Source organism: Calidris pugnax, unplaced genomic scaffold (genome assembly GCF_001431845.1).
Source record: "Calidris pugnax isolate Ruff unplaced genomic scaffold, ASM143184v1 scaffold133, whole genome shotgun sequence".
Taxonomy (NCBI): domain Eukaryota; kingdom Metazoa; phylum Chordata; class Aves; order Charadriiformes; family Scolopacidae; genus Calidris; species Calidris pugnax.
The window spans coordinates 43,597-56,300 of record NW_015090977.1 but is presented as its reverse complement, the minus strand read 5'-3'; the positions used below and the strand labels follow the sequence as shown (position 1 = coordinate 56,300).

Sequence of the window (12,704 nt, the reverse complement as noted above, 5' to 3'; positions counted from 1 at the left end):
TAGGTAGTATCTGGTCAACTGACTTCTGACCAAAAGTCACATGTCTGTAGTTATAAATCTGTTGTAGTAAAACCAGTTTTTATTGCTCAGTTGTGGGCAAAATTCACATGGACATTTTTGTAAGTTGCTGAAATGAGGACTGCTTTTGTACCTGATGTTGTGATCCAGTACTTCGAATTTCTGTGGTTGAGTTTTTGGAGGGTTTTTTGGTTTGGTTCTATTTTGGTTTTTCTTTTTTTAAATTTTTTTGGTTTGGTTCTATTTTGGTTTTTCTTTTTTTCCCCCCCCTCTTTGTGTGTTTGTGTACATTCGTGCATTCTGGCATAGCTTTAGAAACCTCATTGTGCATCTCAGTCATTAGTGAGCAAGGTGGTGTGTTCAGCCTTTTTCACGGTCCAAGGAGGATTTATTTTTTTGGGGAGTTAAATGTCCAGTGAGGCTGTGTGCCCTCTGAACGGTGTGTGAGTAGTGGTTCTGGTAAACAGCTTTAAGTCAAAGTGGGTAAGGCCCACTGCTAGTTTCAGGTGGCTTTACATGACGTATGAGCAATATTATTTTCTTTTTCAGATCTGCAATTTCTTGGAAGATAAAGAATAGCCAGCCCAGTTGTAACAAAAATAGATACTTTTTTTTTTCCTATGAGGGGGAACCATGTTGTTATGATTGGCTGCTATACCTACATTTTCTATCTGCTTTTATTTCCTAATATTGAGTTAAGATGATACTTTTCTTCCTGGGGTGTTCCTGTGGTGGTTGAATTGCAGTAGTAGTGGTTGTGAGTGAATCACTTCATCACCTAAAACTATTTCCTCTGGTGCTGCTTTTCAGTTGATGCTCAATCTGCCCAGAAATGGGTGAAGTTTTCTTCAGTCTCGGATGGATTTATCTCTGACAGTACTAGCCATCATGGTGGTAAAATACCTAGAAAACTCGCCAATCAAGTGGTGGACAGGGTTTGGCAAGAATGCAACATGAACAGAGCACAGAACAAGTACGTACTCATTTTGTGAAGCTGGAAACACCCCTGGTATCTTGTGTGTTAGTTGTGGAAAGTAGCTCAGTTAAAGATGCTGTGACCACTGGTAGAAGGAGCTTTACTCTTAGTAATAAAACATTTTAAAGAAGTTAATTTGTTCCTGACCAGTAGTGCGTTTAGCTCTGTTTAGTATGTTAGTAAAAGGCTATTTATCGTTTCTTTGCTGAATCCTGTGTCACAAAATTGCTCTTGAGGTTTGACAGGAGATAAGGAAAGAACATATTGATCCCAAATAACTCTCCCAATATTGAATCATAGGAGGAAGTATTCTGCTACATCAAATGGCTTGTGTGATGAAGAGACAGCTGACAAGGTAGCATCCTGGGATTTTGTTGAAGCCACGCAGAGGACAAATTGCAATTGTTCAAGGTAGAGTACTTGGCAAAGCCGCAGTCCAACAACGTACACGGAGATTGAAGTGCTCGGGAGAGGGCTTGTGATGACTCCTTTAGGAGTAATTAAGCGATAGCTGCTTGTAGGAAGGCTGTAACAAAATTTGTATCTCATATCCTAAATGTCATTGTAGGTCTTGAAACTCTGCCCAATAAGGTAATGCAGAGTTTTTATTCAAGTGAATCATCTGAGTGGACCTACTGCAGCTCAGTGACAATTTCTGAGTCTTGAGCTGCGTTTCCTCAGGCCTGTATATGGGTAGAAGCTATCTCATGGGGAAACCTTCTCGGGCTGCAAAATGGAAAGGGAATGCCTATTTATTTAGGAATTAAGAATATTTTCTAGAGGGCTGTGGCATTAGCCTTTAAGCGCGAAAGCTGTTAAATTACAGCAAGATGATTGCAGCAGTGTCTTGATGAATATAAAAAACCAAAACCCAAACCTGCTTTACTTCTGGGGCAATAAGGTGTTCCATGGGTGGTTGTATGTGAAACTGCTTTTCTTGTATTAGCTGGGGAGAAAAAAAAGGATCAAAAGGGGGAAGGACTGAATCTAACTTCCCATTTTTGTTACGACTTTTGTTTTGAAACTGTGCAATGACACAGCCTGTTAATCCAGGTGTTTAAAATAATGGAAGCATTAATTTCAGTGATTTCTCAATTTTTGTACTTATGGCAGAATACTGATCTTGAAGGGACTGAAGTGTTGCAAAGGTTTAAACGCTGATGTAAATGTTTCACAGATTATCTTGTAATGAATCTTGGAATCTTAAAAAAAAATTAATGTCTGGAGGATGTAGCATTTTGAAAGAAAGGCATTTTTTTTTCTCTCCTTTGTTGAAATCTGTAGCATTTTGAAAGAAAGGCATTTTTTTTTTTTCCTTTATTGAAATGGTTGGTGTAAGTTCTGTGGCAATATTTGGGTCCTAAGAATGTCTGGGAAATGGAGGAGGATTAAATATTCTGTTAAAGGAGAATTTAGATATGATAACACTAGTTAAAAGAAAACAGTCAGTTAACTGTGTGAGGTGTGTATTAGAAATATGCAGTTCTCTAAAGAGACATTGCAAACACTTAAACCCCCTTATTTTTCCCTATTTTTTTTTTTTTAATTCTAAGCAGTGAAAAACCTGTATATTTCTCTAAAGAGACATTGCAAACACTTAAACACCCTTATTTTTCCCTATTTTTTTTGAATTCTAAGCAGTGAAAAACCTGTGTACATGTATGAGAGTTTAAAGTAAAAATAGATTTTGATATCTCTTGCATTTTATTCCTGCCTAATCCTGTTTGGTTTTTTTTAATGTAAGTTACATGCTTCTTAGCTTTCTTTATGGAAGAGTGGCAAAGAATATCCAGGCACTAAGGATATACATGCAGTTCAGTAGCTTAAACATAAACATTCTAGACTTTGATATTGCATATCTCTCATTCTGTCAGATGATCTGGAAGGTTGTTATCTTGAACTTGAAGATAAAATGTTTAAGATCAAGTGCATTTCTACTGGGAAAAACTAACTGTATTAATGCACTCAGGACACTGAGGTTCTTCTTTTTTCTACACATGCTGAATTTGTAGGTAAAAAGCTACAAAAGTGTCAAAATAATAGCTTTTGTAGGACTGAGCTTGGCTTCTAGATTCTTGATGTTAATTTTCCACTCCTTAACCCAGAGAGACCTGGACAGCACCACTGGTTGGTGCAGATGCTTGAATTCAAGAAGTCATTCACTAATTCATATGTTGTTCTACTGAGTCATCAGTGTTGGCAGAAGTTAAAAGCGACAACGTGTTCATGTGACTATCTATTTCTGTTAAAAGCAGTTATAAAATACTGTCTTCAGTTCTGAGGATGATGTGTTTGGCTCATAGGACAGCTTTTCCTGCTTTTTTAATGGTATTCTAAAATCTTGCAGTGCTACTCAAGTCATTCAAATTAAGTTACGGTCAGAAAGAGGCAGCTTCACTTCAGAATGGTATCAGTTTCTGGCTTCTATAATTGGCTGTTTAATGGCTTAGAAGTGGGTTCTTATCTAGTGAAAAAGAACATGATAGACATATTTGAAAGATTAATGTGAAGTATTTTCCCTCGTATTAATTCTGCAGGCACAAAAATCTCAAACCAAGAAATTCAGGTCAACAGGGGCAGGCACCACCTGTGGGCCAACAACAGCAAGCAGCTCCAAAGCACAAGACAAATGAGAAGCAAGACAAAGGGGATAAGCCACAGAAACGCCCTTTGACTCCTTTTCATCATCGCGTATCCATCAGCGATGATGTTGCCATGGAGGCAGATTCAGCGAGTCAGAGGCTTGTGATGACTGCACCAGACAGTCAAGTGAGATTTTCAAATATCCGAACTAATGATGTAGCAAAGACTCCGCAGATGCATAATGCTGAAATGGCAAATTCACCTCAGCCGCCACCACTGAGTCCTCACCCCTGTGATGCCGTTGATGAAGGGGTAGCTAAGGCTCCTTCCACTCCCCAGAGTCAACATTTCTACCAGATGCCAACACCAGACCCCTTGGTTCCCACAAAAACAATGGAAGACAGACTCGATGGCTTGTCTCAGCCCTTTCCAGCTCCATTTCCTGAAGTCATAGAGCCTACGATGTACGTTGGTACCGCAGTGAACTTGGAGGAAGATGAAGCTGATACTACTTGGAAGTATTATAAAGTTCCAAAGAAAAAGGATGTGGAATTCTTACCACCCCAGCTTCCAAATGATAAGTTGAGAGATGATCCAGTAATACCTGCTGGACAGGAAAACATAACATCAGTTACGGAGTAAGTAGTACTTATTTATGTAGAAATTACATGAGAAAGTGAGGAAACTGAAAGGCCAAAGAAAGTAGTTTCTTGTTAGAAGCAACATTGTCACTAAAGCATAGTGGTGTTACAATCTCGAGCAGTAATGCTGAGTGTGTAACTGTCTGTGCTGTCCAAGAAGAAAATACTTGTGAAATGTGAGTACGAAGCACAGTCAAATACGTAGTGAGGCTTTCCAGCTTTTTCTCGTTAGAACTCTGTTTAGCAGATGGAAATGAAGTTTGTTTTTCCCCTGTAAAGTTAATCTGTAGCCAGATTATGCCTATTTGGGACCTAAAGTGTCCTGTCCTCTGTGTCCAGTGTGTGCCCCTCCCAGAAAACCACCCCAAAACTTTCTTATTTTAATACCTGGTTGGTTCATTATTTGAAGGTCCTTGTTAGAACCTCAGCCTTTGAGCTACAGAAGATGTATTTGAGAACACGTATTTATTTTCTTCTACCATAAGCTAATATTGTCTTGAAATAAAGTATGTGTTGTCTATATTTATTTTTTTTGTTGTTGAATAAATAGAATTTATTTCTGAAGGCTAATGTCATGTAGCACCAGGTTTTAAAATTTTCTGCTCTGCTGCTGTTTTAAGGAATTAGTGTGTTTAATTTGTGGGAGAAGAGTTGTAGCAGCTACTTGTGAGGCTGAAATTGGATGTTGATTTTGTGTTTGGTTGCTGGCAGTGGAAAGCCACGGATGGCAGTCGCGGTGACTTTGCTGCGTAGGAAAGCTGTGAGAAGAAGTAAATATGCTGTAGCTGCTGCTCTGTTCTCATACATGTTTTCTTAACCATATCTTTTTGTGTTCACTGTTTAAGCACTTACATCAGCTAGTGCATGTCTCAACTATTTCAAGATGTGCATTTATAGGATTTTTCTTGCTTTTTTTTTTGCCTGGAATTCATTTCAGCCAACCAGATAGGAAGATATGCTCTACATCAAAATTTTCTCTTTTCTGTTCAAGGCATGGCTTTTCCTTGTATGACATCTAGTTTGATTTAAGAACTTATTGAAGATTTGTTTTTATTTTTTTCTTTTTCACCTTGAGTATCTGGCTATTAACTACTCTTCCTCTGTGGTGGTCAAAAATACTGGAAAGTGTTTGCTTTTGCTACATATTTTTCCTGGTATTTAATTCCTAGAAAGTCATTCCTATCTTTTTTTTGTTGTTGTTGTTTTCCTGATGGTAATTTTTGCAGGATTTAGAAAAGAGGAAATTCTCAACTCCACTAAGTGCTACTCCAGACATAAAAGCCAGTGGTGGTTGGCACAAAGCCTGTGGGGACAGCCCTGGTCTGGTGCTCGTGCCTAAACCAAGGTTGTATTGAATGGGGATGGACCAGCGTGGAGGGGTTTGACAGTGGGGTTAGCTGTTTCTTTGGAAAGCCTATTTCTGGGAGGTCTTTTGACAAATTAAGACTCTTCCTGTCTCCTTTCTTATCCCACGTAGTTGACGGATGTAAAAGGCAGCGAGGAGGAATCATGGTGCTTTGTTGTGTGCAGAATTTCAAGGTTGAACTCTTGGAATCATTCTGTATCGCGTTTTTCTTTCCTTTTGGTCTCTCAGAGGAGAAATATAAGCCTGTCTTATTCTAAACTCCACATCAGTGTCTGCATCTAGGCTGTCAAAAGCCCTACTAATTGTGAGACACAGTAGTTTTTCCTGGGACTGTGTTTCCTGTTGGATAAAGGCTTGAGAAGGGAGAGAACAGATAAGTTGGAACCTGTGTTTGGACTTGAAGTATCCTCTAATCTTCATCCTTGCAATGTCCCACTTACATTTCATGGGTGACACTTGTGTAAATGCTTCTCCCTGGTCATTCCCTTTCTGTTGGAGAGGAAGAGGGTCTTGGAGCAAGAAGAAATTGTATATCTACATTAGTCTGACACTCCTGAAATACTTGTCCTGTTTGAAGGAATACCTTCCCCACGCGGTGCCTTTTGTAGACCGGGATACATCAAAGGCAGTTTGTTCAGGGGCAGAAGGCAGAGGGGCACATGTACGGCCAATAATCATAACAGTTCTCTACTTGCCAGTGTCTCTTTGTGCTGGTGCAATGTTACATCTGTGAAACTAATAATTCTGACACACAAACTTAATTTCTGCATATTTAACGACTCCATTTTTGGCTGAGGATGTTAAGAAAAACGCTGACAAAAGAAAATGTGTTTTTATTATTCTCATCAGTAAATTAGATATTAGTGTGTCGCGAGCCTTGTTTGTATTGGTATGTGATAGAAATGAGAAGTAAACATAGTGGTGTTTGTGTGCTTTAGTAGTGGTTGTTGCTGGGGTTTTTGGAAAGCCGGGCTGTGTGTGCAGCAGTGTTGGTCTGTGCGTGGTGTCAGGAGCGTTGGCAAACTTTCTACATGTAAATGAATTAAACATTCAGGAATTAGATTCTTAAAATATGGAAAATTCAGGTTTAATAACTTCTTTCTGATGTTTCTGGACACGGATGGGGAGCGGGAATGAGTAATTTTTTAGCCTGGTGAGTTTCTTTAGTGGATATAGATAGTTTAATACATTTGTACGTTATAATAAATGACAGCTCTGACCTGCGATACGTTACTAATCTTTATCTGAATCGACAGTGCTTGAGGAGACATGGGCAGAATGAATCACACTGCTGGATCTGACGTGTGTAAGGAGGTCATATTAAATGACTAATGATTTAATCTTTTTTCCCAAAAAGTTTTCTGAAGCTGAGGTGGGAAGGGAAGATGAAGTTGTTCTTGTGAAGGCTTTGTGATAGCAAAAATATTTCCACCTAATAAATGATAAATAATACCTTGTGTTTTTTATTTTTCTTCTGTTCAGATTAATGGTGCAATGTAGGAAACCTTTGAAGGTTTCAGATGAACTGGTGCAACAGTATCAGAGTAAAAACCAATACCTAGCGGCGGTAGCAACGGAAGCTGACCAGGAACCCGAAATCGATCCTTACGCCTTCGTTGATGGTGATGTGGAATTCTTATTTCCTGACAGTAAAAAAGACAGGCAGAACATTGAGAGGGAAGTCGGGAAGAAACACAAGGTGAGTAAAGTAGTGAGGATACAAATCAGTGATGAGATTAAAACAAATTGCTGTAGTCACCAAATAGGATTTAAATCCTTCTCTGTGTATTTAGAAGAATATTAAAAAAAGTATTCTAGCAGAAATGATCAATGAAATTATGCAGCATGATTCTAACTACACCTAACGCTTTTTTAGCACCCTGGTGGTGCTATTCCATCAGGGTTTATGGCTTATACTGGGAGAACCCTGCTGGATCAGAACAAAACCTAGTCTGGCTCAGGAGCCTTTCTGTAGAAATGGGCGATTGGTGCTTGGGGAAAGGGGGAAGAACAAGGCAAGTGCTTTGTTCAGGTGTGGAGAGGTTTGGGGGCAGGTAAGGTGAACTCTGACTAGTTGCCTGCGCAGGGAATTTAATTTTTTTTTTTTTTGCACTTCAGCCAGTACCAACTATATGAGGTTGCTACTTAAAACAGAAGTACACCCTCCAAAAAGGGAGAAAATAGAACTGTACTGGGGACTTGTATATGAAATTTGCTTATTGGGACTAGTTGTGTCTGTTGCACTTCTGGTATTGAGAGTTTCATTCAATAATTAGTTAATGTAAAGCATTTTTTCAATAAGGTGTTATAGCAAGAATCCACAGCTTTTCAAATTTATCCCCAACACAAAAACTTAAGATTCACGTTCTTACCCGTGTGTTGCCAGTGTGTGGTCTGTTTTCCAAGCTTCCTTCTCCCCGAGCAAGTACCACTGAGCAGACCCCAGACTGCACTTGCTGAGCTTAAGGCTCACAAGAACCTGGTACTTCTGATGTGTACAAGAATTCCTTTAGGGAGATAAAATGCCCCCACCTCCCCAGTTAATCGAAGCAAACTTTTCTACCTCTTCTTGTTTTTAATAGGCTGAGGATGGGACATCTAGTGTTACAGTGTTATCCCATGAAGGAGAGGATGCTATGTCTCTGTTTAGTCCTTCTGTCAAGCAAGGTAAAGAGACTTAAGTTTTTTTCCTCCTCTTTTAATTGTGCTATGTTAATGATCTCTTGAATAGTCGATAAATTCTAATAGGCTACAAAGTTTATACTTTATGGTTTGTATTTCTGTGTCCCTTCAGAATTAGGAATCTGCTTGAAACACATTTGGTTTGTTGCACCTTGCAAATAAATGTTAACTATAAAATCTAAAGGTTATAAAATTGAAGGGGCCTCACTTACGTGTAAGATAGTTGAGTGGAACTGAGAATGTACCTGTTTTTTCCCCCATCTTTTTTCTTTTTTCCCGGCTGTGTAAAAAGTTCTTAACGTTAACTATAAAATCTAAAGGTTATAAAATTGAAGGGGCCTCACTTACGTGTAAGATAGTTGAGTGGAACTGAGAATGTACCTGTTTTTTCCCCCATCTTTTTTCTTTTTTCCCAGCTGCATAAAACGTTCTTAAGATGCCTTTTTTTTTAAATGAATATATATTGCCAGTGTTTATAATGCTCATTTTTCTTTATAGATGCCCAACGTATTGCTGCCCACGCTCGCACTGCATCGACTAGCCTGTTCCACGAAACAGACCTAGTGGTCTCTTACACTGACCTTGACAATCTCTTCAATTCTGATGAAGATGAGCTCACAGTAAGTGATGTGCAAAAGTACTGGCAGCTGCCAGACAAAAACCTGCACGGGGCAAGAACGTCGGCTTGTGGTTTTGGGTTGGGGTTTTTTTGGCATTTGTAGGAGAGGTTCAAAATGTGCCTATAAGCAAGTGCTGTGGCTCCTGTGTAGCAGATGTACTGTTCTGGTTGACTCATATAATCATATTTTTGATACAAACAAGCTTTTGATCCTCCATCCTTACTATCCAGACAGAATATGCTTCTTGACTATGCCTTGAGTTATAATTTTACAGATTCAACGGTGGTACTGGTGCTCTGTTCCTATGCTCTAGGTTCTGTTTAACTGGTCAGTAGAGGTAATACTGAAACAAACCAAAAACTTCTGTAAGAGAAGAGGCATTAAAGCACGTGGACGTTCTGCCAAATAAGCTGCTTCATTGCAGCAGCTATTATCCTGGAACAGTTTCTCTTGCAGTCTCCGATAGCTCTGAATCCATTATCTTTCTAGTTTCTATTTCAATGCTGTTTGTAATCAGTTGTCTTTTCTGAACTGTGCTTTGCTCCATGCTTAATCCCAAATCCCCTTACCCAGACAAAATGCCCATCAACTTTAATGGGAGCTGCAGCTGAGTAAGGGCTTGAAGGATCTTAATAGCCATCAAAGGTCATCATTATATAAAGCAAGTGTATTTGCTCTTAAACATGAAGACTCTTATTTTCTGTAGACTTTAGTACTGTCTAAACATTGTAAAATGTCTCTTGTTCTTTTAATTTCAACAGCTTTTCTTCCCTGTACCTCTTGTTCCAGGATTTGTGTTTCTCTGTATTTTCTATACCTGTTCCTGTGGTAACACCAGTAATATTAGCATGGCTTTGGGAGTGTGTAAGGGTTTGTTCTTTTTTTTTCTGATAGATTGTGGGCAGCCCTACTTAGCTTTTTTTTTTTTAATAACTCTCAGCCTGTTAGCAGACATATTTTATAACTGTTCTTTGATTTTAATAGCATCATGACTTGACGGGAGAGCATTCTCTGAGCTACAGGTATTGAGGGAGGACGAGTGTAACCCCAAATATTAGCATTGGGCTTCTGATTTATTTTAATTCCTCTAAATATTATACAAAGTCTCAGCTTTGTATGTCCTCTGCACATGAAATTTTCCTGTTAGCAGGAAACAGGAGCATGTGTTCATGGCTGAAGTGGTTTTGTTACAATACTTCTTTTCTTTCTTAGCCTGGATCTAAAAGAACAGTGAATGGCGCTGACGACAAATCCAACTGCAAAGAGGCAAAAGCAGGAAACCTAGACCCACTGTCATGCATAAGTAAGCTTTATTTGTTTTTTCAAAGTAGAATACTGGCTCTAAACACTTGATTGCTAATATGCTGTGGGAATTTGGAAACATACGCTTCGTTTGCTCTACTGAATTTTTAAGACAAAGAAAATACTTCAAAATGTTTTCATGCTCTAAAGCCTACTTCTCATCTGAAACCAGGCACTGCAGATCTCCATAAAATGTATCCAACTCCACCTTCATTGGAACAACATATTATGGGATTTTCTCCAATGAACATGAATAATAAGGAATATGGCAGTATGGACACTACACTTGGAGGAACAGTACTTGAAGGGAATAGCTCTAGTGTGGGAGCTCAGTTCAGAATTGAAGTAGATGAGGGTTTCTGCAGCCCCAAACCTGCTGAAATAAAGGTAGGTAGTGCTGACAGTCCCAATAAATGTTTCTAATTATTATTGTTCCATTTATTACTTAATCTTGAATAGGAACTGAGGGAAATTAAGTACAATTTGTAACTTGTGCCCTGCATTATACTGGGGTAGGTAATGTACATTTTAGTAAGTAGTATGTAGTATTTTACCACTTCAAGAAAGAGTAATATATAATTAGCCATTAGTAAGCTGAAGGACTGCATTTCAGTAATTGTAGTTCATTGTTTGTTTTGTGTTGGCATATTGCTTTTTAGAGAGCCACGGGTGCAATGTGTGTATAAATCTAACTTTCTCTTTTGCAACTGTACCAGGATTTAATATTAAAGAACTGCTGCTTGAACTTAGTCACATTTTTTTTTGAGAAGCATTTTAATTGAAGTGATCTAATTTACGTCACATTTTTTTTTGAGAAGCATTTTAATTGCTGAAGTGATCTAATTTACATACTGGGGTAGGTAATGTACATTTTAGTTAGTAGTATGTAGTATTTTACCACTTCAAGAAAGAGTAATATATAATTAGCCATTAGTAAGCTGAAGGACTGCATTTCAGTAATTGTAGTTCATTGTTTGTTTTGTGTTGGCATATTGCTTTTTAGAGAGCCACGGGTGCAATGTGTGTATAAATCTAACTTTCTCTTTTGCAACTGTACCAGGATTTAATATTAAAGAACTGCTGCTTGAACTTAGTCACATTTTTTTTTGAGAAGCATTTTAATTGAAGTGATCTAATTTACGTGCTGATGCTTTACTGTGTCTGACTTCTAGGATTATTCTTATGTTTATAAACCTGAGAATTGTCAAGCTTTAGTGGGCTGTTCCATGTTTGCACCACTGAAGACGCTTCCCAGCCAGTGTCTCCCTCCCATCAAGCTCCCAGAAGAGTGCATTTATCGCCAGAGCTGGACTGTGGGGAAGCTGGATTTACTTCCTCCAGGACCTGCCATGCCATTCATCAAAGATGGGTATGACCTCTGCCACAAACAGTTAAGCTTTGGAAGGTGCTCAGTTATCCATGCTAGAGGAAGTACCCCTAAATATTTGGTTTTGGTCATCAAAGATGGGTATGACCTCTGCCACAAACAGTTAAGCTTTGGAAGGTGCTCAGTTTAGTACCCCTAAATATTTGGTTTTCATAAATCTGTAGTTAGAAATAGTTGTAAAGACACACTGTGTTTATGCAACTGACAAGAGCCTTTTAAAAGAATCCTTCTGATGAAACCTTACTGTAAGAGGCTGTCTTCTCAAATAGCTGCTTAACTCTGCGTACGTTTTATTCGTTGTCTCATTTAAAGGTTTCTTGGGGAAGCTTAATGGTGCAAGTCCAGTTTTTAATAAGTCATGAAGATGGTAACAATCAAGATAAATGTAAACTTGGGACTTTGTTTTTTGCAGTGGTGTTGTAGGTACTGTAAGGGCTTAGTAGGTGGGGCTTCTGTTTCTTAAATTATTTTCTTAAATAGCAGTAATCTCAGCTGCACTGGGACTAGGGAAACATTCCCTTTGATTGGGAGCTATGCCCGGTGTGACATTGCCTGGGAACAGCAGGATTGCAGTAGGCATTTCGGTCATCTGCATTTGGTAGTGATCATCTTGCTGGCAGTTCTTCCTGAAGAAAATATTTATTTATTTTCTCTTCTGCATTAGTAGCTGGTGTAAATGGATTAGGCAACAAGGAAGCTACGTATTTATTGATAAAATTACATGAAGCAACAAGGAAGCTACGTATTTATTGATAAATATTTATTGTTAAATAATAAACGTTAAATGATAAATGTTAAATGATAAAGATTTATTGTTAAATCTTGGAGTAAGTACTGACATCGCTTCTGTTAGGATGTTTCATAAGCCCTATATTTCCAGGTCTCATTAGCCTTATGGGTCTTTGGAGATACTCAGCTGCTTAGGAAAGAAAACGTTAAACATTTCCAGGTGATACTTTCCTCATGGATCCAGCTGAACCTGCTGTTGGTAGACCAGGAATATTTTCTTAATGTGTGTCAACACAATGTGTAAATAAAACATGAACAGAAAACGTGTCCTTTAGACTCCACATAACCACAGAATTTATAATTTATTCTGACCGCACTTGTTTCCTGGAAGCTTTGTGCA

General features: G+C 38.5%; 1 protein-coding gene across 1 annotated transcript in view; it reads left to right on the top strand.

The window, feature by feature from the left end:
* The window catches only part of MED13 (mediator complex subunit 13), a 56,783-nt gene that overhangs the window by 29,646 nt on the left and 14,433 nt on the right, over nucleotides 1–12,704 (top strand). The window contains exons 7-15 of the mRNA XM_014952994.1: nucleotides 829–991; nucleotides 1,295–1,405; nucleotides 3,532–4,215; nucleotides 7,067–7,283; nucleotides 8,167–8,251; nucleotides 8,765–8,886; nucleotides 10,099–10,189; nucleotides 10,361–10,575; nucleotides 11,361–11,557. Of these exons, the coding sequence (XP_014808480.1) occupies nucleotides 829–991; nucleotides 1,295–1,405; nucleotides 3,532–4,215; nucleotides 7,067–7,283; nucleotides 8,167–8,251; nucleotides 8,765–8,886; nucleotides 10,099–10,189; nucleotides 10,361–10,575; nucleotides 11,361–11,557 (1,885 nt within the window). The remainder of the gene's footprint in view (nucleotides 1–828; nucleotides 992–1,294; nucleotides 1,406–3,531; nucleotides 4,216–7,066; nucleotides 7,284–8,166; nucleotides 8,252–8,764; nucleotides 8,887–10,098; nucleotides 10,190–10,360; nucleotides 10,576–11,360; nucleotides 11,558–12,704) is intronic.